At 56.5% G+C, this 25,103-nt stretch overlaps 1 protein-coding gene across 1 annotated transcript; it reads right to left on the reverse strand.

Annotated features, from left to right (window-relative positions):
• Positions 1-1,963: 1,963 nt before the first annotated feature.
• Positions 1,964-24,766, reverse strand: DDX46 (DEAD-box helicase 46). The gene is made up of 23 exons (XM_068163394.1): positions 24,673-24,766; positions 19,573-19,758; positions 19,282-19,422; positions 18,256-18,373; positions 17,352-17,517; positions 17,020-17,171; positions 16,642-16,755; positions 15,859-16,024; positions 15,380-15,500; positions 14,962-15,137; positions 14,469-14,590; positions 14,008-14,086; positions 12,136-12,218; positions 10,228-10,392; positions 9,697-9,859; positions 8,624-8,817; positions 7,691-7,828; positions 6,870-7,019; positions 6,089-6,286; positions 5,144-5,362; positions 4,214-4,358; positions 3,330-3,403; positions 1,964-2,284 (listed from the first exon to the last, which is right to left on the reverse strand). The coding sequence occupies exons 1-23, from the start codon at positions 24,687-24,689 to the stop codon at positions 2,237-2,239; spliced, it is 3,135 nt and encodes a 1,044-aa protein (XP_068019495.1). The 5' UTR covers positions 24,690-24,766; the 3' UTR covers positions 1,964-2,236.
• Between the last annotated feature and the right edge of the window lie 337 nt (positions 24,767-25,103).

Consider the following 25,103-nt stretch of genomic DNA (forward strand, 5'->3'; position numbering starts at 1 on the left):
GACCAGGGCAGATTCCCTGGGGAGCAAGCAGAAATGCTTCAGAAAAGCTATTCTGTGTCCAGGGGCACACCTGGGAGGCACTGAATAGGACATTTTTCATTACAGGATGCTGCAAACTTGACCTCTCATCTTGTTTCCACTACTTCTGCCTTGTTTGTTGATCAGAGAGCTTCTGCTCCAGCTTCTGTGCCTTTGCAGCTGGCTTCATCTCCCTCAACACCCTCACGTGGCCTCTGGACCACAGCTCACTGCATTTCAAGCAGAGAAACACAAGCACCAATGGCTGCACACATCACCCTGCTGGGGAGAGTGGGAGCTCAACTGTCAGGAGCGAGCTGCAGAAGCCAGGAGCCATTCAAACCTGCCTGGGTGCAGTCCTGTGCAGCCTGCTCTAGGTGAGGCTGCTCTGGCAGAGGCCTGGACTGGCTGATCCCCAGAGGGCCCTCCCAGCCCCTGTCACTCTGTGGAATGGGGAAGATGAGCTAGCCAGAGCAACACTTGATGAGGAATACAGATTGAAATGGTTTTTTGTTGTTGCTGGAATTTGAGGCCAGGAATATTCCATTGCATTTATCCCCCCTGGAGGGCAAAGGTTTGCCATTGTGGCATCTCTGACACCCAGCAGGGCAACCCCACAGGTGCCTCCCCCACACCTTTCTGAAGAGATACCAAGGAGGTATCTGAGCCCTCTTGACACAAGGATCCTCAGGAGGTGTCAGGCTGTCCTAACTGGCAGCCAACATCTGCCACCCTCCTGGGGGACACTGCCAAAAGTCAGCCAATCCAACCCCCACCTGGGGTGAACACACCACACCCCACAGCCCAGCAGGAGGAAACTGGACCTAAAGGGAGCCACAGGGCTTTGAGACTCCACATTCTGAGCAGTGTCCCTGCATGTGCTGCTTCCCTGTTTCACTGAGAGGATGAACACTGCAAACCTTGGCTGTTCTTACCCTAATGTGTGCTGCCAGGGTTGATACAATCTCTCCTCTCCTGCACTGCAGCTACACTGGCAGCAGTCACCGTCACTGAGACCACCTGCAGTTGAGAACAGAAGCTGTGGATGTCCAGAGCCACGCTGCAGGCTGCAGCACCTGCCCTCTCCAGGCTTGCAGCAGTGCACACACAGCTGGCTCCACAGGACACCTTTCTCCTCAGCGTGGCAGGGAGCAAAAACTTTCTCCACAAGTCCTTTTGGCAGCCATCACCTGGGAGGTCTTGCAGCTGCTGGAAGGAGAGAGCTCAAACTGCTGCTGCTCCAGGGGAGTAGCCAGGAAAGTGAAATGCCCCAGGGTGGTTAAGTGTTCCTTGTGAATGTAACTGGTTAGGGCTGAGACTTCAGAAAGCAAAGGCCTGCCTGGCCCAGCAGTGTCAGTCAGGACCTGTGGCATTCACCCATCAGCAGCATTCCTGACTGGGACTCAAAGCCATTCCTGGCAGTCCCAACACAGCCCTGGGAGAAATCACATGGCATGCAGAGAGCAGAACACCAACAGTGACCAAGGCAGGTTTTATTACAAAAGAACTTTCTGCTGGGCTGTTTTCCTGACAATGTCCTTTGAAACTAAACAGGCTGCCATCCATTCCTGTCAGAGGATGAGGACAAGCAAAGCAATCCTCACATCCTGACATCCAGAAACCAAACCAACAGAACTATTGTCATACTACAAAACATTTCACTCTACAAACCCCCAAGAGTTGCTCATTGCCTGGAGGAGGAAGGACAAACTAGGCCACGAAAAGGAGAAGACCTTAAAAGAATTCCTGGGTAAAACTCTCTCCTCTGCTCCCTGCGAGAGGCTCTCTGCCCTTCGGGGAGCACTGGCAGAGGGCACCAGCCAGTTCCTGCCTTTGTCCAGGGCTGTGCTCACTGCTCCAGCACAAAGTGCCCCCTCCCCCAGCCTGGAGCAGCTCACCTGCCCCCACAAGCCCAGGGAGCTTTCATTCACTGCATGGGACAGGCTGTCAGAAAAGTAAAATCTGCTTTATTTTGTGTTCTTGAGGCTGCAAAGTACAGAAGCTGCACTTTGAAATGAGATCATGCCTCACCAACCCCAGGCTGCTTTGAGCCTGATCACTCCAGGGGAGAGGATTGGGATGTTTCAGCACATTTTCAGTTAAAAAGTGTCCAGGAGAGGAAGCAGAAAGTGAATGTCCAAGCAGCAGTGTAAACAGCACGGGCAGCAGGAGCCACCCGGGGGCACGCCCCAGCCACTGCAGACAGCCAACTCCGCTCTCAGAGCACTTTGTATCTGCCTTTGTTGGTGGGCTGGTAAGAGTTTTGCTGCAAAGAAAGGAGAGATTGCATCAGTTGTGAGGGGGAATGGAGAAATGCACTGCAACAAACCCTGCCAGCAGCAAGGTCACACACAGCAGAGCAGCGGCCGAGCCACCGGCCCTGCCTCACGCACCCACACCAAGCCGCACTGCCGGCAGGCTTGGCCCCTCACGAGGAGCAAGGACAGAGGCCTGAAACAGGTCCAAAGAAGGGCAACAAAGCTGGGGAGGGGTCTGCAGAACAGGGCTGGGGAGGAGCAGCTGAGGGGGCTGGGGGTGCTCAGCCTGGAGCAGAGGAGGCTGAGGGAGACCTCACTGCTCTCTGCAGCTCCCTGAGAGCAGGCTGGAGCCAGGTGGGGTTTGGTCTCTTCTCCCAAGGAATAAGTGATGGAACAAAAGGAAATGGCCTCAAGTTGTGCCAGGGGAGGATGAATTTGGACCTTAAAACCAATTTCTTCCCCCAAAGGGTTGTTGCACTCTGGCCCAAGCTGCCCAGGGCAGTGGTGGAGTCCTCACCCCCGGAGGGGTTGCAAAGCTGCCATGGTTTAGAGGTGCCCTGGCAGTGCTGGGTTAGCAGCTGGCCTGGATGATTCCAAGCAAAACAATTCTCTGATTCTCTGAAGGCTGTCCCAGAGAAAGCCAAGGTTTGTCCCAGCAGGGAGCCCAAACCACAGTGTCTCCAGGCAATGCCTTATTTAAGCAGAGTGTGGCTGTGCTGCAGAGCTACAGCCCCCAGCACGCATCAAGCACTCAAACGAGTGGAAGGATTCTCCCTTCCCTGATGGTGCTGAAATGAGGGAGTTCGCTGGGACCTCCCCTCAGAAAGCTCTGCTAATGTGTTATCTCCATCTGCTGGCTGACAGCAGCCCTGGGTCTGGCTGACTGAGGAGGGGAATGGATTTTCTAGGCTGCTCCATCAGTGTTTTGGAGATCTATAGGTCCCAGTCCCCACTATTAATAAAACCATGTGCCAGGGTGTCAGCAGCTGTAGAACTCAATCTCCTCAAGCATGGAGCAAGGCCCTTTCCCTCTGTCCTGGGTACCTCACTCACCAGTCTGATCAGCTCCTCTTTTATAAGCCTTGTGATTTCTGCCTTTGCTTTCTGCACAGCCAGTTCATTGGCACCTGAGGACAAAAGGACAGCAGCATCTTCAACACCTTCTGCCTGTGAAGCCTACAACCCCCACTGCTGGCTGCTCCCAGCAACAGTGCTGCACATGCTCAGCTCTCTGCTGAAGGCCACCCCAGTGCTGCACAGCCAGCCACAGCTGGCCTGGGGAAGGAAGGGACTTGAACCAGGCAGTCAGAAATGACTGTTCAGCAGTACTGAGGATCAGAGGTTTCCTGGACAAAAACTCTGCCATGCTGAGCCTTGCTAAGCTTTTCCTGTTGCAGCTGGTGGCACTTCTCACACCCACACAGTTCCATGCTCTCCCTTATTTCACACTGCCACAGGCACATTGGTTTGGATGGGTTTTTTCTCTCTTCTTTCCCTCTCCTCCCAGCTGCCTCTCTAGAGGTCTGCTCTGGCAGGCCAAGATTCTGAGGAGGAGCATCTCTGACCCCCATGGAGCACCTGACAAAGTGCAGCAAGACAGAAGAGTTTCTCTGCTCATTCTGTTAACTGGCAGAGTGGCTGAAGCTTGTCACTTCATGGACTAGATTGGATACTAGGGGAAACTTCTTCACTGCACTGGTGAGGCACTGGCACAGGCTGCCCAGGGAGGTGGTGGAGTCTCTGTCCCTGGAGGTGTCCAAGAAAGCTGTGGCCAAGGCACCGTGGGACATGGTCTGGTGGCCATGGGCTCAGTGACTGCACTCAGAGACCTTTTCCTATCAGTACAGTTCTGTGGCTGTGTGTCTGTAACTGAGCATCCAGACAGCCGACTGAAGGCAGCCCATGGCCAGTCATCATTTCCTGCACAGAGAACTTACTTTCTATAGCCAGGTAAATCTTCCTTTCTCCTTCCTTGGGCTCTTTGCCTGGAGGGAAGTAAGTTCCTCTGATTGTAATGGCAGCTTCAGAATATTCACTGATCCTCTGCAGTGCTTCTTTGGAGGTCACTTTCCATCTGGCAGTCTGCAAGGGAAAGGGTGAGGGAGGATCAGCAAGGAGAAAGGCACCACACAGAATGGCAGTGTGGAGGGTAGGTGGCACTGGAGGCAAAACAAGAACACTGCACTGGGAGAAGTGGGTGCTGGAGTTCTGCCTGGGAACTGCAGCTTGCCCTTTGAGCCAGCTCCTGCTGTGCAAACAGCTGCAGTGACGGAAGGAGAGAGGAAAAGAGCTGCACAGTGCTCCTGAAGCAAGAACTCCACAGGCCTTGCACTCTGCTGCCAGGAAAGTTTGGAAGTTGCTTGTAGTGAAGCAGCATTGGCCAAGTTCAGCAGGATCTGTGCAGGCACAGACTCCAAGAGCAAGCACACTGCCCATGGCTGCAAGTGCTTCCTTGACCAACAGCAGTGCTCTTTACTTCTGCACACTTCAGTGGTTACAGACAAAGTAAACCGTAACATCTCCAGTAACAAAGCCTAAGGAACAGCCACTGCCAGCTTTTTCTCAGAACCCTGTAAAAAGTGTCCCAAATCTCCTCAAGAGCCTCAAAAATACTTCACTGTGATAGCAGAGAAGCCAGCAGCAAGGGCAGAACAGATCTGTGTGTGACAGGACTGCTGGTTTTGCTGATAGTCTCTGGAGTCTGCCCACAGCACTGGGCCTCTCTAAGCTGAGGAGTAATCCCAGACCCTGCTGCCACTCCAGCTAGCTGAGAGGGAGCACTGCCAAAACCCTTGACTGGTATGATCCCAGCTGAAGCTGTGCTCAAGTGGCCACTGACCCTTGGCTACAGCAAAGTGGTTACTTGCCTGTGGGAAGTCATTGATCTCCAGCTCTTCCTCGTATCTCTTAAAGGATTCATTTTGTCCTCCATCCTGCTTCTCTTCCTCCTGCTTCTCTATGGGCACATAATTGAGCTTAGCATTGATTTTTTCAGCCAGCTGCTCTGCAATGGTCTTGGCAGACACAGTAGGAGCTTGGATGGTGCCTCCTCTCAGGATAGCGTTGGTAGCCTGCTGCATCACGTCCTGTAAGGCACAGGTCCATGGTGAGAACAAAGGAGCCAAGAGAAGCCCTGCACACACCAGCCAGGGCTCCAGCAAAGCCTCCTGTACCACACCACTGTCCACATCAGCACCGCCTCCAAACTTCTTTCCTGCCTCTCAGTACCTCCCCTCACCCCTTCAGAGAAAGCATCCTGATGACCTTCTCTGTCTTCAGCTCCAAACCACCTCTGGCCATTCCAGACCTCATCAGCCTCATCTACACAGGGTGTGTATCACCTGCTTCAGCATGGAGGGATCTCCAGCAACTCTGCTAGGGCTGACAAACCTACTTATCAGTGAGGAATGAACCCTCTGCCAGGGCAGAGCAAGCACTCCCAGTTAGGTCACCTTCACTCAGTCACAGGTCCTGCAGGCTCTCACCAAGGCAGCCCAGCACAAGGCAGCCAGGCAGTGCGGCCAGGCAATGCAGCCAGGCAGTGTGGCCAGGCAGTGCGGCCAGGCAGTGCGGCCAGGCAGGGCGGCCAGGCAGTGCGGCCAGGCAGGGCGGCCAGGCAAGGCGGCCAGGCAGGGCGGCCAGGCAGGGCGGCCAGGCAGGGCGGCCAGGCAAGGCGGCCAGGCAGGGCGGCCAGGCAGGGCGGCCAGGCAACGCAGCCTGGCATTAGCGTGCGGAAACACGGAGTGAACTGGCAGCCACAGAGCCCACTGAACCACCCTCATCAAACAGAACAATTGCCTGTGGAGTCTGACCTTGAAGTGGAAGGGGACCAAGACTTGTGCCTCTGCTCCAAGGTTCTTCTGGGCATTGATCCTCAGCGCCAGGCGCTTCGCAATCTCCAGCTTCTCGGCGTTGCCGGCGGACGGCGTGGGGGCGTTGGACGTGCCCGGCGCCGCCATGTCCTTCACTCTCTTCTTGGAGTTGAACATGCTCTCGATCTGCTCATCAATCTAAGGGCAGCAACAGCTATCAGCCTGCTGCAGCTACCCTCACATAACCCTAGCCTAAGGGAAGCTAGCGCTCCAGAGCCTAGGGAAGCAGCTCCTGGGCAAGTGAGGCAAAGGCTGGCACAGGGTTTACTTTCGAGGGGACAAGAAGGAGACTAAGAGACATTGGAAAGGAATCTAATGAAGACTTAGAAATAGGGAACACTGCTTTGAATCTCTTTAAAGCACTTCAAGTAGTGCAGTGTTTGTAAGGTGGGCAATGGTTCTGCTTCATCACACCAGGGTAACACTACACAATTTCTGTGGCCTTCCATAAGCACAGACAGCAAGCACCCAACACCAGAGTCAGAAGGAGACCTCCAGTGTCTTCAGGGAGCTTTGTCTTCACACCTGCACAGCGTTTCTAGCACACTCAGGTATGATTTCCATCAAAGAACACACACTGACCCACTCACAGAATGCAGCTCCTGCAGGCAGCAGTGCAGGATGAGGGGCACCAAACAATCCAGGCTCATGGAACGGGCTGAGGAGAGCCCAAACAGCCTGGGAACTTCAGCAACTTAAATCTTAACTTTCAGATGCTTACATCAACAGCTGTGTCTTCATCATCTGAATCCTGCAAGCCAAGAGCTGCTTTCTGCAGCTTTTTTCTTTCATTAGCCAAAGCCTGTTCTGTTTCATCAAATTTAAAACCTTTCCCAGAGAATCCACTGCTTTTCTTGATCAGCTTTCCTTCCTGGAATGAAAAACATGCATTTTCCTTCTTAGGGAGCTCAAACCCACAATCCTGACAGCCATGAGACAGCTATGAAACTGCACAAATGTGAGACTGCTCTTTTAAAAGGCACAACCTAGCCAGTCTAGAGAGCTCTCCAAACTGACTCTGTATTTCACAACCAAGTCTCATCAAAAGAGCAGACAGAGTGTTGGGGGTTCTGTAAGTGCACATTTTAAATGCAGCAAAAGCAGTAATAAAATCCCCAAACAAAACAAAGCAGAGGCAAAGCCAGCCCCAAAAGTACCCCAAGGAGAGCTCTGCAGTTCTGATGCTGGGGGGTCTCCAAAGCCACTCTTGCCAGCACGAGCTAGAGCTCTAGAAATGACAATACAAACCCTGGGAGAGAACTGCAGCATCTCTCACACTGAGCTTTGCGAGAAGCCAGAGCGCCCTTCCACAGCAGGCCTCTCTCTCTCACATACCAGCTGACAACACTGAAATGCTGAGGGCCAGCCCTGTATAAGCCATCCAGGACACCAGTCCTGGAGATGCTGGCACACAGCCTAAGCACAGCCACGTGCCCCCAGGGCAGTCAGTGATGCTTCACGTGCAGGTACCATACACCCAGCCCCCTGTGCCCACCCCTTAAAGCCAGAGCAAGGGCCATGACAGAAGAAAGGATTGCTTACAGCCTTCTGCTGGTCTTTGAAGTCAGCCCAGAGCTTCTCCAAATCAGGAGGAATTGGGTTCCCAGACAACTCCAAAGCCTTGATGATATCCCCAGCGTAGCGTGCCTGATCCTCGGTGATGAATGTGTAGGCATAGCCCTGGCCAGGAGGAGGTCAAGAGATCAGAACCAAAGAAAGATCTCTGCAGGCACTTCAGCTCTACATGTCCTGAAGCCCCCTGGCTCAGCTGCTGCTGCTGTGCTCCACAGCCGTAACTATGACCTTCATGCCCCAGCTCTTTCAGCAGGGATGTCAAAGGAGGAGGTGCTGTCCCAGGAGGCCATTGCAGAGGTAACCAAGCATAGATGCTAGGAGCTGACATCTTTTCTATCACTCTTGTCAAAAAGTTTGGGAAATGGAATCACAGATTGGTTTGAGTTAGAAGAGGCCTTCAAGGTCATTTAGTTCCAGCCCCCTGCCACAGGCAGGGACAGCTCCTTCCAGACCAGGTTGCTCAAAGCCCCATCCGACCTGGCTTTGAACACTGCCAGAGCCGGAGCCTCCAAAGCCTCTCTGGGCAGCCTGTTCCAGTGCCTCACCTTCCTCATGGGGAAGAGTTTCTTCCTCATGTCTAATCTACATCCAGCTCCTTCCAGTCTGAAGTGAATAAAATCTTACAAATGTACACATTCCCAACAGTGAAAACCAGGCAGGCTTTGAGGCACAACTGGGCTTTAGGAGATCATTCACCCATCAGGGGATCATGTACCTTTCAAGGGCCACAGTGCTGAACTGCAGAGCACCTTCACACCTGATCACTCCGAAGCTTGAGCTGCACTCTAAAGGAAAAGGCTCTTCCCACCACCACCATGAACTGCTCCCTCTGTAGCTATCCCCTGTGAACCCCTCAGTGAGGCAGAAGCCTTTGGTACCCCAGCAGGCAGCTGCTCTCACTTTATTGCCTGCTCGTCCTGTCCGGCCTGCTCGGTGCACGTAGTCCTCGTAGTGGTTGGGACAGCTGTAGTTGACCACCAGCATCAACTGCTTCACATCCAGGCCCCTGGCTGCTACAGATGTGGCCACCAGAAGCTTGCAAATTCCATTCTTGAAGTCATTGATGATGCTGTCCCTGTCATACTGATCAATGCCTGCAAGAAACCAGACAGAACAGCTCCTTAGAGAGCTCTGCTTGGAGCCCCAAGTATTTGTGCCCAGGTCAAGCCAGCCTCCAAGCTCAAACAACCCCAAACCTAAGCAAACTGCATTTCAGTAACTTCACACTTCCACAGGCAAAAGGCATCAGGCAGAGGAACAGACCTCTGTCTGTGACCCAGAATAACAACACACTCAGTTTTCCCCTGTACAAAGATGCTGCTCTGAAGTTTCTTTAACAAGCTCTCCTATGGTTTCTTCTATTCAGCTGAGCCTCATCCAAGGCTCTGCCTGCTCTCTCCCGGCAGCAGAGGTCTCAGAAGGACAGGAATAGTCTTCCCTCTTCTCCTGCTGCACTAAATGAACAGTGGAGTTTTCTGCTGATGGGTTACTGCATTTTTAAGAGCATCATGTACAGAAAGTTTAAGGTACTGTGGGATGGGCAATACTCCAAAGAGATTTCCTCCTCCTGCTACTAACCCACTGCTGTTGTATCACTGCTTGATGACAGGAAGTGAAACAGCAGCTGCTCTTCTTGTGGGAGATCAAAGGTGATCTAATGCTCCCTCGATGGCAGGCACTACCCTGTGGCACCAGGCAGTGATACTCCCTGTGGGTGTCAACTCCAGCAGTTCTGCTGACAGAGACAAGGTTTGGCACCCCATGGCACCTCCCAGAGAGCAGTGAAGAGCAGTCCCAGGACACTGTCATCTCTCTTGCAAATTAAGGGGCAAAGATCTTTCCCAAATAGAAAGCAAAGCCTGCTCAGAAGAAGTAAGAATGAGAACTCTCCAGGAGCTGACTTCTCTCTGCAACTGCTGAACACCAACTCCAGTTTGGAGCTGCTAACAGAAATCCTGAGGGCTGCAGCTTACCCCCATGAAGAGACAAGCAGGGGTAAGAGGCTCTCATCAAATCCTTCAACAAGCCATCAGCGTGCTCTTGCTTGTCTACAAATATGATCACTGATCCTTTCTCCTGGTAGTGCCCCAGCAGCTCCAGCAGCTTCAGAAACTTGTTCTCCTCTTCTATGACAATCTGGAGAAGGCAGAGAAAGGCAAAGCAGGCAGAGTGTCAGCTGTGCCCTGAGTCACCAAACACCTTCAGGGTGCACTAAACAAAACTCAGGAACAGGAGATGACTTCCCCAGGCCGTTTCCAGAGGCAGTGGCAAAGCTGCTGTTCAGCTTAGCAGGGCACAGCCAGGTTTTGCCCAGAGGTGAGCACACAGCCCTTGCAGGCCAGGGTACTGGTTTGTCCTGAGACGACATTTCATCAGGTCACTAAGCAGTGAGCTTTGAGGGCCCCTCGCAGCCCAGCCCAGCGCGTGGCTCTGTGCCGCTTCTATGCAGTACGGCCGGAAGTCAACCTCCGTGAGCTGCTGAGGGGAGGGGGCGTGACACTCACCACGTGCTGCTCCACATCAGAGCACACCACGCTCCTGCCCCCGACCTGCACCTCGATGGGCTTGCTGAGGATCCTGCGAGCCAGGGCCTCCATGGCGCGGGGGAAGGTGGCAGAGAACATGACGGTCTGGCGGTCGGGCCGCACGTTGTCCACGATGCGCATCACCTGCGGGACGGCACGCCGGCTGCAGGGCCGCTGCTGCACGGCGCTGCCTGCTCCCTGCTGCCTGCACCCTGCTGCCTGCACCCCAGCAGCCACAGCCCCACTGCTGCACGGCGCTGCCTGCTCCCTGCTGCCTGCACCCTGCTGCCTGCACCCCAGCAGCCACAGCCCCGCTGCTGCACGGCGCTGCCTGCACCACCTGCACCCTGCTGCCTGCACCCCAGCAGCCACAGCCCCGCTGCTGCACGGCGCTGCCTGCTCCCTGCTGCCTGCACCCTGCTGCCTGCACCCCAGCAGCCACAGCCCCGCTGCTGCACGGCGCTGACTGCACCCTGCTGACTGCACCGCCTGCACCCTGCTGCCTGCACCCTGCTGCCTGCACCCCAGCAGCCACAGCCCCACTGCTGCACGGCCCTGCCTGCACCCTGCTGCCTGCACCCCAGCAGCCACAGCCCCACTGCTGCACGGCCCTGCCTGCACCCTGCTGCCTGCACCGCCTGCACCCCAGCAGCCACAGCCCCACAGCTGCACGGCGCTGCCTGCTCCCTGCTGCCTGCACCGCCTGCACCCCAGCAGCCACAGCCCCACAGCTGCACGGCCCTGCCTGCACCCTACTGCCTGCACCCCAGCAGCCACAGCCCCACCGCTGCACGGCCCTGCCTGCACCCTGCTGACTGCACCGCCTGCACCCTGTTGACTGCACCCCAGCAGCCACAGCCCTGCCTGCACCCTGCTGACTGCACCCCAGCAGCCACAGCCCCGCTGCTGCACAGCCCCACCGGCTGCAGGGCCACTGCTGCACGGCCCTGCCTGCACCCTGCTGCCTGCACCCCAGCAGCCACAGCCCCGCTGCTGCACAGCCCCGCTGCTGGACAGCCCCACCAGCTGCAGGGCCACTGCTGCACGGCCCTGCCTGCTCCCCGCTGCCTGCACAGCCTGCACCCCAGCAGCCACAGCCCTGCCGGTGCACGGCCCTGCCTGCACCCTGCTGCCTGCACCGCCTGCACCCTGCTGCCTGCACCGCCTGCACCCTGCTGCCTGCACTGCCTGCACCCCAGCAGCCACAGCCCTGCCTGCACCCTGATGCCTGCACCCCAGCAGCCACAGCCCCACTGCTGCACAGCCCCACCGGCTGCAGGGCCACTGCTGCACAGCCCTGCCTGCTCCCCGCTGCCTGCACAGCCTGCACCCCAGCAGCCACAGCCCTGCCTGCTCCCTGCTGCCTGCACCCCAGCAGCCACAGCCCCACTGCTGGACAGCCCCACCGGCTGCAGGGCCACTGCTGCACGGCCCTGCCTGCTCCCCGCTGCCTGCACTGCCTGCACCCCAGCAGAAACCCAGTGTCTCAGGAGATGAAACAAAGGCATTGTCTGCAGTCTGCAGGACAACACACCCTGGTGACTCCTGAGAGGGTCCCGGGTGTCCCCAGCTGCCTGTCACCAGCACTGCCAGCGTTTGGTTCCTGTCTCCTGCACGCTGCCAGCAGACATTTATAGGCAGGCTACAACTACTGAAGCAATTCCTGCAGCAAGGAGTTACACTGGCTGCAGTGAAGCACAGCTCTGGAACCCTGGGCAGGACAGGCTGTTGAGAACAAAGCCAGCCAGGATAATGAAACATTACAGAGGCAGCTTGAAGTGCTGTCCACATGCAGCTCATCCTCCTGAGCACTCACTGGCAGGTAACAGACCCAGGGAACCGCAGGACTTTCTCAGTGGTGGCAGCTGCACTGCTGTCACTGCTTACCTGAGGCTCAAAGCCCATGTCAAACATTCTGTCTGCCTCGTCCAGAACAACGTAGGTGACCCTGCGGAGGTTTGTCACCCGGCCTGTGGAGGCAGAGGAGAAAGCCCATGGGAAACAAACCCAAGTGGAAAGTGTTTTCCCTCAGGGACTGCTTTATTTTTAAGGTTATCTAGTCTCACTGGTGTCCAGAGACACTCATTACTTTTATAGGAATTCACCCAGGGTGAATTGGACAGCTCTGACTTTGAGCACATCTACAAGATAGTGGGAAAGGAGCAAGTATGCACAAGGCCCTTTAGTGTGTGAAACTCTTCTCTTGCATACCATCATAGGGCCAGCAGAACCTGTAAAATTCAGAAAACTGCCCTCGCCAAAACACATCATAAAACTAAGACTGAGAGGAAGCAAGGAGCCACATCAGCCATTATCTGACAGCGACACCTAGGAAAAAACATATTAGAGATTACAGCGCATGTGTGGAAGGCAAAGTCCAGTGCTAACTGCTGCAGCCTCAAACTGCTCTCACACACAGCCCCTGGCACTGCCCTGCAGCCCCAAACAGCTGTTGGAGGCTGATCATGCTGACTCACTGCTAATCAGATGCACACAACAGAGCAGGCACTCTTTGCAACAGGAAGGTTCCGGTCTACCCACTGCACCAAGCGGACAGTAAGAACCACCCCAAACTCTGGGACAGCCGGAGACAAAGTAAGCAAGTTGTGCATTTGTGAACACTTGGAACTTCAGATGGACAGGGCCATTAGCACCCTTCCCAGACAGCCAGGAGATTACCCTTCAGGAGAAGGACTACCTCAGGGATTTAAGCATCCTTTCTCCACTGGTGTAAAGGTGAACTTGCTCTGCTCCGAGCAGCTGTGCAGCGACGCTGCCAAAGGCTCTCAGAGCGGAGCGGGCTTCCCACATCCTCCACAACTGTCACCCAGGCTTGTGCCTGGAGAACTACAGCAGAATTTGGCCCTTTCAGCTTCAGCAAATTGGAGCTGAATGCTCACACTGTCTTGGAGAGACCTAGAGCTGCACTCTGGAACTCATACTCCAGGAACAAAACAAGGACTTCTGAGACTCTACTGAGCTACTCAGCATCTTAACAGCGTCATCCCCGCACGAGAGCTTTGTAAAGGTACTTGGGAACAGCGTTAATGTACCTACCTTTGACGAGTTAAGTCTTGAAGCCCAGTTCTATATGTCTTGAAGGTACTTTTTCCACAGAAGTTAAATAATGTCAACAGTTTAGTAGAGGTTTTGATGTGGAATAATTTAATCATAAAACTTTATCTAATAAGCATGCAATGGTTACACTAGGACAAAACCTCTTCAAGCTGCAGTGGCTCGGTCTCACCCCTCTGAGGATCTGGGGTAAAGTCAGCTCTTTCCAAGTTACTTAGGGTGGGCTTCTTTGTCCGTCTGGCTTTTAAAACCCACAGACAAAGGCAGAGGCAGAGGCTCTCATGCAAAAGCAGGTAACTGCTGAGCAATAAAGGATCAGTGGGCAGACAAGTCATCTAAGTATCTGAATTAGCTAAATGACTGAAGTTAAAGAATTTGGGCCAGCACATTTTAAGCTCAACAATGATACTCTCAGAGACTCTTCAAGAATGTTGAAGAATTCACTCATTCTTTCAAACATTCAGTCAAGAATGTGGCATTTCCTAACCTCCCCCAAGCAGTCAAACCAATCTGATTAAACCTTCTCTTAGTGCTGTGTGTTCTCAGCAGCTAGAGAGAGTGCAGCCTGAAGAGATCTAAGAAAATTCCATAAGACCATTTATCAAAAGACATGATCTTCTGAATGTGTCAGAATTACACAACAGAGAGCAACAAAGGTCTCCAAGGAAAAGGGCTTCTACTCACCATTGTTAGCTGCTAACATGTCAATCATACGCCCGGGCGTGCAAACAATAATCTCAGCTCCTCTTTTGAGTTCAGCTATCTGGGTGTAGAGCACAGGAAGCAAACTGTTGCAGTGGTTCATGGCTTTGGAGGTTTCCTTTTCTGAGCACCTACCATCTTGCCAGACAGAACACAGCACAGGCTGTGGCACAGCAGTTCTACTCGTGGCAACTGTTTACGTAAAGCTTTGCCTCCAGAGAGTAAGCTCTGGCAAACCTAGCTTGAAGCAGTTACAGTGGGGATGACTTCTGCAGTTACAGGCCCAAAAGAAATGTCCCATGCTACACCAAGGACAACTGGCACCGAAGCAGCCAGGTTCCACCACGGGCAGCCAGCCCTCAACCGGATTCAGGGAAAAGAGAACAGAACTCAGTTCCCTGCCTGCCGCTAATAGTGTTCAAGAGTTAGGTGGCCAGTGGTACCTGCTCACTGATTCCTGTCCCTCCATAGACACAGACAACTCGAAGTCCAAGTGTCTTAGAGAATTTCTTGCACTCCTTGGTGATCTGCAGGGCCAGCTCGCGAGTCGGTGTCATGATGACGGCTGGAAAGCAGAGAACTGTCACTGCGCGGTGCCGCGCAAGAGGTGCTGCTCAGCTGACAGAAGTCAACAGCCACAGCATGCCACTTGGGGACAAAGAGGATGTAGAGAGGAGGAGGAGGAGGAGGTGGCAGTCTGGTCCAAGTCCCAGAATCCAAGGAATATGGTCTCCCTCCCAAGAGCAAGTGCCCTTGGGACAAGGTGAGAGAGAGCAGCGATCACAAACACCACCACACAGCTTGCTCATCATCCACCCAGTAAAACAAAACCGCTCAGCAAGTAGAGCCTTCTGCCCTAGAATCAAGAGAAGAACTGAAGGCCCTTCTAATGACCCATCCACCTGAGGCTTTATTCATTTAGACAGCAGTTTGTACCTATGGGACCTTCTCCTTCTTCCAGCGCTCTCTGATCCATAATGTGCCTGAACATGGGCAGCAGGAACGCAATGGTTTTCCCACTCCCCGTCTTAGCAATGCCAATCAGGTCACGCCCGTTCATAATGGCTGGGATAGCCTGGGTCTGAATGGGGGTGGGCTTCTCATAGCCATGTCTGGAAGAGAGGGCAAAAAGCAGGGGTTGGGAGAGCAGCAAAAGCACGACACAAGTGTCAGCAAGAAGAGTTGGTAACACTAGCTCAACAGCGGGTGCTGAACACTCTGTGCCTCCATAGGCAGCACCTGCAAACAAGAGCAGGCTGCCCTGTGCAACACGGAAAAGGGTGACCCAATGAACCAATGACAGAGCTGAGTGACCCAAACCAGACACAGCACAGCTCCTCAAGTGCTTCCTTACTTTTTGAGGGCAGTGAGAATCTTCATGGAAATCCCACACTGGACCCAGGTTTTTATGGGTTTGGGGCAGCCTTTTCCCTTGACTGTAATTCCCTCCAGCTCCAGCCTGTACACATTCACCTCTGAAACAGAGATAACAGAGTCAAGCTTGAGATTTCTCTGACACCTTGATCCAAAGGTTCTCCATCTGCCCCTGCATGTCAAAGACTCCAGTTTTTCACCACCAGAAAAGCAGCTTTCAGCTTGTTACACACAAATGCAGGAGGCAGGTGGAAAGGATTCAGAAGCCTTTTTCAGTCAAAGCCTCACAGATGGTCAAGTGGAGCTCTCAGCTACAGTGATCTAACCAATCCTGTGGCATTCCACACCAAGGTGCTCCAGGTGCTCTTCACATTCCAAAAGAATCTGCTGTTCCTTCAGACATCAAACCCCATCACTCTTCTGTACCAGCACCCAAGGTGCTCTGGCTGTACTCCTTACCTTCCTGAGTCATTTTGGCCAGCTCTGGTACTTCCACATAGAAGTTCTTCCGGAAGGGCTCATACTCTATCTTCCCATGATCCACTGGTTCCAGCAGCTTTCTCTGCTTGGTCTGATAGCCAGTCAGGGCAGTCTGGAGATCAACTTCTTCCTCTTCTGAGGAATACTGCAGAGACCACAATTTGTGTGTACACTAGTGATGGTACTCCAAGAGCTCTGGGCTTTCACTTACAGAGGAGTGTTTTTCAGAAGCAAGAGATACTCCTTACCCTGCTGGGACAGACACTGCCAAGCTGCTCCCTGCTCAAGAGTGCTAAGTTCTGTCATGTCTCTCTCAACCCTTAACTTTCACTCTGTTCCATGTCACTGTTATGACTTTCTGAGTACTAACCAGCAGCCTTCATTCAGAAATCAGCAGTGCCATGACACAGGAACAGTAGAAGACTAGCAAACAAGAGCCAGCCAGCACACCACTGATCTGTGTCCCACGGCAGTCACAGCTCTGGCATGCACCAGACTCAGCTTGAAACAGGCTGAGTACTCCTAACAGCAGAGCTCAGCATGACCCAGAGGAGCTGCAGTGGCAGCAGGGGATCCAGCCCATGCCTTGGGCCAGGCTGTTTCTCCAAGCCCTCGCTCAAGACACCCCCACACCCATGGCTGGCTGAGGGCTGTGAGTGCACCCTGCTCCCCACCAGCACCCTCAATCCACTCTCAATCCCATGACTCCCCAGCCTGTTTGACACTGGGGATCACCCCTCAGAGAGAAGGGGCCTCCATTACCTCCATTGCATCTTGGTCATTCTCCATGAGCTCCCCTTTCTTCTTTTCTGACTCCACAGCTGCCTTTTTGGTCGTCACCACAGTCACTACTTTGGTCACAGTTGGTCCAGTTTTCTACAAAGCAGTCAGGAGAATTACTGCAGCACAGAGAGCAGAAACCACAGCACACAAACCACACAGACAGTTCCCCAGCTGAGGGCAGTGTGCCTGTGGGCTTTCCACTTCCTTCAGTGAAATGTGATCAGAGTGCCTCTCGCTGTGACACTGGGCTCTGCAGCTCAGGCACACAGGCACTGAGTGCATCTAACCCAGGGCTTTTTTCCCCCCAAGCCACAAAGCTGTTGGTGCAAGACAGGAAATCTCACTATGGGGTTTTACCTTTTCACTCCCACCTCCACCTTTCACACTCCTCATATTGAACTTCTTCACCTCTTCTTTCACTTCTTCCATATAAGCATCCAGAGGATCTAGCTCTTCATCCTCGACCTCATTGCCTTCTTTTTCTCCTTCTGCAGTTTCCTCTTCATCATCTAATCCGAACAAGAGAGATGGAACAACAGAGGGATTACAAATCTTCCCAGCCCCTTGCTCTCAGCTGGATCCTAAGGCAGATTAAGGCTTTGTTATCGAAGAGTTCATTAAATGCTTTCAAGATAATGCCACACAAGTGCCAGCAGGAACAGAAGTGCTCTACATAAACAGTTAAATACCATCATCATCTTCTAAACTCCACTTTTTCCCTTGTTTCATCTCCTCAATCTCTTTTTTCAGTTCTCCTATGTTTTCCATGGCCTTCTTGCGTTGCTCCTCCCTCCACTTCTCCACTCTTTCCTTCCGTTTTCTCATTTCTTCTTCCAGCTTGTTCTGATCGAAATTCTGGGAGGAAACACAACCAAGAGGGAAATGAAATGGCCTCTGGCTGCTGGGAGCATGCTAGGCAGCACTGCACAGCCACAGAGCTGCAGCAGGAGCACTGGCATCAGCTGTGCACTGGCAAGTAGGCAGTGCAGCTGCTGCTCTGCTTCTCCTAACTGAGGCCACAGCAGCTTAAACTCTCCTTTATTCACTGGGGGGAAGTAAGGAACTCACATCAGCAGCTTCATCTCATTTCAGCCACCGATCCAGGACAGAATTCTGTTACCCTCTACTTCCAAAAGCCCTCCCACTACAAAGGCCTGTGGCTGGGGTATGCCTGGGCAGTGTCACTGGCAGTGCAGCTGCTCAGCCACCTGCAGGTTCCCAGGAGTCAGCCCCCCCTGCACTTTGGGCACTCTCCACCCAGGCAAACCAAGCCTCCCTCTGCCCTTGCTCGTGGATTCCAGCCTGGGTCCAGAGGCCACCAACGTTTTCAGGGCCTGTGGAGACAGCTACCATGTGAAAAACCAGAGAGCATTCATCTGTGGTTTGCTCTAAGCAGTGTGCAATCCTGAACTGAGGAGGTTTCTCATGGCAAGAGGTGGAGGCACATCCCGTGGGAGGAGTCTGTGGTACTGAGGAGAAGACTCTCCCCTGCAGCTCCAAGAGCAGTTTTCTCTTGGCAATGCAATAACCTATGGCTAACTTCATCCCTGGGCTGAGTTCTTGTCTTGAATCTCTGCGTGTGGAAAGCTCTACCTCAGTGGCCACAGTATTTGTGGGAGCATCCTTCTCCTTCTCCTCTTCTTTGTCGTCTTTGTCTTTCTTCTTTTCTTTGGAAACCTCCACTCCTTCTGTCTTTTCTTTAGACCTCGATCTGAAAGGCAAGATCAAATTGCTCTCAGAGCATGGCAGCTGCTCTCAGGGGAGGACACAGATGTGCTGGGCAGAAACAGCTAGGAACACTCTGCACAGGTTTATGTTTCCACACACCTTACAAAGTGCTCTGCCTCCCAGAGGACCTTTCCATGCCATGGGAATCTTCCCTTTAACTACCAGAACTGAGCAATCTACTGCAACCAGTGACTCAGGAGCTCTGGCTCTGCTCCTCTCACTTCTTTCCAGGGGAAGTTGCAGACTTCCTTCCAGAACACTTACAACTGATACTCCAGTGGTTCTGCAGCTTATTTTACACCTCCTTAAAGACAGCAGGCAGAGAGATGCTAAACCTTTCCTGTCTGCTGAGCTTCTACAGAGAGGTGAAGCGATGCAGCATCTCGCCAAGGAAGTCTGAACGTCCCCAGGCCTACAGCACTGGCTGGAAGACATAACCCCAGCTCTCCCTGTGGAAAGCTGCTCTGGTAACTCAGATGAAACATGCAGACTCTCACAGCCTGCATTACCCAGAAAGGAACCACCCAACTGCATCCAACCCAAGCATGCACTCCCTCCTGACAATGAAGGCTAAATTCAGCCAATGAAACCTCATGAAGCCATTTTCATTGGGCTTATTCCTGCAGACTGTGTGATTCCAGCTCCTCACAGTGCCTAGCTTGTCAGACCTGCCTGTGCTCTGCACAGCTGGCTGTCCCAGCTGACAGACTCCCCGCTCCTGCAGCACAGCAGGATTCTCTGCTGCTTGCAACTGCAGCTGAAAACTCCACTGAAATGGGTCAGCACAACTCTGTTCACAGCTCCAGAGTCAGGATGGAAGAGGTCAAGCATCACTCTCAGTGAGGTCTGTGGTGTGTGGGCACCGTGGCTGCAGCCAGAGGGCACAGGTACCTGTTTTCTGCTTTCCTGTTCTTGCTGGGACTGGAGGACCGAGACCTCCTGCCCCTGCTGCGGCTCCTGGAGCGCCTCCTCTCGCGGCTGCGGGACCTCCTCCTCTCGCGGCTCCGCTCCCTCTCCCTGCTGCGGGAACGCCTGGCACGGACAGCAGGGTGCTGCCTTAGCGGCCGGGCACGGCACGGGCGGCCCGCTGCCGAGGCGCGGGCTGCGGCACGCCGCTGCCAGGAGCGGCAGCCGGCCCGGGGGCACGACCCCCAGGGCGCAGCAGGGGGGGCTCAGGCCTACCTTTGGCGCTTCCTGTCGCGGGACCGAGACCTCCTCTTGTCCCTGCTGCGGGACCTGTCGCGCCGGCGGTCGCGCTCCCTGCTCCTGGAGCGCCGCTCCTCACGCTTGCCTCTCTTGTCGGACGGCGAGCGGCTGCGGGAGCGGCTGCCCGAGCGGCCCCGCGACGCTGAGCGCTTCCGGTAGTGCCTGCGGCAGAGGCACAGCGCGCTGAGCACCGGCACGGCACGGCACGGCACCGGCACGGCACGGCACGGCACGGCACCGGCACGGCAGCAGCACCGGCACGGCAGCGGCACGGCACCGGCAGCGGCACGGCACCGGCACGGCAGCAGCACCGGCACGGCACCGGCACGGCACCGGCAGCGGCACGGCACGGCACGGCACCGGCACGGCAGCAGCACCGGCACGGCAGCAGCACCGGCACGGCAGCGGCACGGCACCGGCAGCGGCAGCAGCACCGGCACGGCACGGCACCGGCACGGCATGGGCACGGCACGGAACCAGCACGGCACCGGCACGGCACCGGCACGGCACCGGCAGCGGCACCGGTACGGCACCGGCACGGCAGCTCAGCCGCAGCAGGCCGGCCACGGGCGGGCAGGTCCGAAGGGGATATTCGCCCGAGTGCGCCGCACGCCGGACAGCTCCCAGCACTCTGAGCGCCTCGCCAGCCCAGGGTGCTGCAACCAGAGGCACTGCCTGGCCACAGCACTGCTCTGCCTTCACCGCGCTGCCGGGAGCGCACCAGCAGCCAGCTCCAGCAGCAGCCAGCTCCAGCAGCAGCCAGCTCCAGCAGCAGCCAGCTCCAGCAGCAGCCAGCTCCAGCAACAGCCCGCTCACTGCAGCAGCAGCCCACTGCACCAGCAGCCCACTCACTCCAGCAGCAGCCAGCTCCAGCAACAGCCCGCTCACTGCAGCAGCAGCCCACTCACTGCACCAGCAGCCCACTCACTGCACCAGCAGCCCACTCACTCCAGCAGCCCACTCACTGCAGCAGCCCACTCACTGCACCAGCAGCCCACTCACTCCAGCAGCCCACTCACTGCACCAGCAGCCCACTCACTGCATCAGCAGCCCACTGCACCAGCAGCCCGCTGCACCAGCAGCCAGCTCCACCAGCAGCCCACTCACTGCACCAGCAGCCCACTCACTGCACCAGCAGCCCACTCACTGCACCAGCAGCCCACTCACTCCAGCAGCAGCCCACTCACTGCAGCAGCCCACTCACTGCACCAGCAGCCCACTGCACCAGCAGCCCACTCACTGCACCAGCAGCCCACTCACTGCACCAGCAGCCCACTCACTGCACCAGCAGCCCACTCACTCCAGCAGCAGCCCACTCACTGCAGCAGCCCACTCACTGCACCAGCAGCCCACTGCACCAGCAGCCCACTCACTGCACCAGCAGCCCACTCACTGCACCAGCAGCCCACTCACTGCACCAGCAGCCCACTGCACCAGCAGCCCGCTGCACCAGCAGCCCACTCACTGCACCAGCAGCCCACTCACTCCAGCAGCAGCCCACTCACTGCACCAGCAGCCCACTCACTGCACCAGCAGCCCACTGCACTAGCAGCCCGCTGCACCAGCAGCCAGCTCCACCAGCAGCCCACTCACTGCACCAGCAGCCCACTCACTGCACCAGCAGCCCACTCACTGCACCAGCAGCCCACTCACTGCACCAGCAGCCCACTCACTGCACCAGCAGCCCACTCACTGCACCAGCAGCCCACTCACTGCACCAGCAGCCCACTCACTCCAGCAGCAGCCCACTCACTGCACCAGCAGCCCACTCACTGCACCAGCAGCCCACTCACTGCACCAGCAGCCCACTCACTCCAGCAGCAGCCCACTCACTGCATGTGGTGAAGGCACATTATGCCCCAATACTGAATCTTGTCCCAGCATGTGGGCAAGTTCCCCCTCCCTCTAGGAGGGAGACAAAAGCCAAGGCATTAGCCAGGCTTGCACGCACCCAGCGCATGCAGTGCTTGTGCTTACACCAAGTATGGCATAATTCTAGCTTCATGCTTTCTATAGGCTGAAGCCAGTTGTTTATGAGAGTGCCCAATGGTCAAGCCCAGCCTCGAGGAATCTATAAGTATCACCCCAGCTGGTGAACACGTTGCCCCCTCATTTACTTTGTCTCTGTGGTTGCTCGAGAGAGTAACTCTCGAGCTGCAGCCTTTGCCATTGAGCTTATTGTTGTTAGCTTCTGTTATACATGCACGCATACTGGAAGCCTCTGCATCGTTGAAGAAGCCCAGAGGGAGGACCTTCGCTGAGCCTGAGGAGCTCAGCATTGCTACAACCAGTCGTGCCGATCGGAAGAGCCCATCGTGCCACCGGAGGACTGGACCAACCCCCGCGGGTAAGATCTGCCCAGTTGCCGGGGAGAAGGGACGTGATCAATACCGAGTGCCGCTCTCTCAGAGCCGCCGAGTGCCGCTCTGAGCCCTGTGAATTCCAGGGAAAACCAGAGCATTGTTCGTGCTTGTATTGCACCGGACCCAGGACCACTACGAGAGTCCTGTTGCTCCTTTAACCTCGGTAAAGAGAATCCGCCGTCTAACGCAGCCGCATTCTCCCCCTGAGGCTGTTTGCATCAGCCCCGAGAACCGCCGTGGTTGGGCCGACCCCCGTAGCTTCGCCTGCTTCCGTCGTTCGAGCCCACCTACCAGCCACCGTCGTCCCGCCCTGCCGTGCGAGCCGACTTCTGAGGGCCGATCCCACGGACCGACCCCGACCAGGACCGATCCCTGTTGTCTGAAGGGGACTGAATATTGTCCACGTGCTTTCCACCCACTAGCACTCAGTTCAAAGTATCCGCGTCTAGCAGAGTAAGCGCTGACGCATAGAAAGATTGTAATAGTGCTGTGTATAGCCAGGAGCCGCCCGCGTCCCGCCGAGTCTCCATCTAGTGGCCAAGCGGCAGAACTGCACCCTTCGTTATATAAATATAGAAAGGGTTTATAGATAGTTCAATTACGTTATAATCATAACACTAAGCCAGTTGTGGAATCTATTTCACGAACGTGCACTAGAACATGTATATAAGTTGGTGATTAATCGGTTATTAATAGTTTGATAATTAATACAATAATATTTTTCATAATTCATATTTCATATTCATAAATTTAGTAACCTCTTCACCACACTGCACCAGCAGCCCACTCACTCACTGCACCAGCAGCCCACTCACTGCACCAGCAGCCCACTCACTCACTGCACCAGCAGCCCACTCACTGCACCAGCAGCCCACTCACTCCAGCAGCCCACTCACTGCTCCAGCAGCCCACTCACTGCACCAGCAGCCCACTCACTGCACCAGCAGCCCACTCACTGCTCCAGCAGCCCACTCACTGCACCAGCAGCCCACTCACTGCTCCAGCAGCCCACTCACTGCACCAGCAGCCCACTCACTCACTGCACCAGCAGCCCACTCACTGCACCAGCAGCCCACTCACTCACTGCACCAGCAGCCCACTCACTGCACCAGCAGCCCACTCACTGCACCAGCAGCCCACTCACTGCACCAGCAGCCCACTCACTGCACCAGCAGCCCACTCACTCACTGCACCAGCAGCCCACTCACTCACTGCACCAGCAGCCCACTCACTGCACCAGCAGCCCACTCACTGCACCAGCAGCCCACTCACTCCAGCAGCCCACTCACTGCACCAGCAGCCCACTCACTGCTCCAGCAGCTCACTCCAGCAGCAGCCCTGCCTGCAGACGGGGCCCCACTGCACACACTCTTTGAAGCATCCTCTACATGTGTCAAGCATCCAAGAATCCTCTTTGCTGCATTTATGCACTATGTAACTTTTATCCAGGCCAGGGGGGTAAATTCTGCCTCTGCTCAGCACCAGAGCTGTCCAACTGCAACTGAAGAGACCTGACACCCTAAGGGACGAGGCAGTGGTCAGCACTGACACCAGCAGACAGTCCTTACCACCATCCAACTGGACAAGAGCAGCTTCGGGGGTCAGCAATGCTGCAGGGGATGTGTGATGGAGACGGGAGCTGTTTTTCTCCCCTCATTAATGCCCTCTTAAGCTAATCACACTCTGGGGGGGAGCAGGGCAGGAGAGGGAGCAGGGCTAGGAACTCTCTAGCACACTTTCCAGTGGGGAACCTCAGCTGTGGCCATCTGCTCCTCCTCCAGCTCTGGATTTCCACTCACCACACCAGAAGGATTCCCTTGCTCCCCCTCCCGCGGCTCACAGCCTGCAGACCCTTTCCTGGCCAGCCCAGCAGCGGGTCTGGGAAGCAGGGAGCAGACCTCAAGGTCCGGCACGCCAGCACTGGCCAGGCCTGGAGCTGCCCCGCAGCCCAAGCGGCCGCAGCAGCCCCCGGGCACCTGCCAGCACAGGCGGACCCCAGGCACACAGAGGACGGGGCCGCACCAGCCGAGGGGCTGCGCCGCCCCACCGAGCCCCTGCGCCCTGCACCGCCCCACGGAGCCCCTGCGCCGCCCCACGGAGCCCCTGCGCCGCCCCACGGAGAGCCCTGCGCCGCCCCACCGAGCCCCTGCGCCGCCCCACCGAGCCCCTGCGCCCTGCACCGCCCCACGGAGCCCCTGCGCCGCCCCACCGAGCCCCTGCGCCGCCCCACCGAGCCCCTGCGCCGCCCCACGGAGAGCCCTGCGCCGCCCCACGGAGCCCCCGCGCCGCCCCACGGAGCCCCTGCGCCGCCCCACGGAGCCCCTGCGCCCTGCGCCGCCCCACGGAGCGCCTGCGGCAGCCGCGCGGGGTCGGGAGCACTCCAAGCTGCCAGGCGAAGCCGCCGCGCTCGGGTGAGGAGGAGCGCACCGCGACGCCGCTGCCGCTACGGAGCGAGGCGCAAGGGCCGCCGGGCTCGGGGGGGCTCGGGGCTCCGGCCCGGCAGCCCCAGCCGAGCGCCGCGCCCCCCGCGCCGGGCCTGACCGCGCCCGGGGGCCCGGGGGGAGCCGCCCGGCCCTGCCCTCCGAGCCGGCTCCCCCTGCGGGGCCGGGCCCGGGCCCGCCGCTGCCCTTTGTCCTGCTCGCACGGCCTCTCGCACCGCTGGCTGAGCGCGCCGGCCTGCCCCCGGCAGCCACGACGTGCCCGCTGCCCTCACCTGGACTCCCGACCCATGGCGGCGGCGCGGGCCCTGCGCTAGACGGCGGCAGCCATTCCGCGCCCCAGCGCCCGGGACCAGCTGCGCGGCGGGAAGCTGCCGCCCCGCGCTTCCGCCTGCCCTCCCGCACGGCGCCGCCTAGCGGCTGGAGGTCGCGCCGCCGCCCCGCGGCAGAGCTGCCCACGCCGCCGCCCGTCGCTACCCCCGGCAAAGGCCCCGGGCCTGCCCCTCCGTGAGCCAGGGCAAACCGCGAGGCAGCGAGTAACGGAGAGGCTTTTGCTAGCGCACAGCGCCAGGACGGCAGCTGAAACGGGTAAGAGCAGTCGTTTTTCCAGGGAAGGTAGAGAGGCCTTTCTCTTAAGCCCCTCCTGGCACCGTGCCTGCTCACCCAGGGCAGGGGGAGCTGCTCCTCCAGCCCAGCCTGAGGTCAC

Source organism: Melanerpes formicivorus, unplaced genomic scaffold, assembly GCF_026170545.1.
Source record: "Melanerpes formicivorus ecotype bairdi unplaced genomic scaffold, bMelFor1.0.p_v2 SCAF_2, whole genome shotgun sequence".
Lineage (NCBI taxonomy): Eukaryota > Metazoa > Chordata > Aves > Piciformes > Picidae > Melanerpes > Melanerpes formicivorus.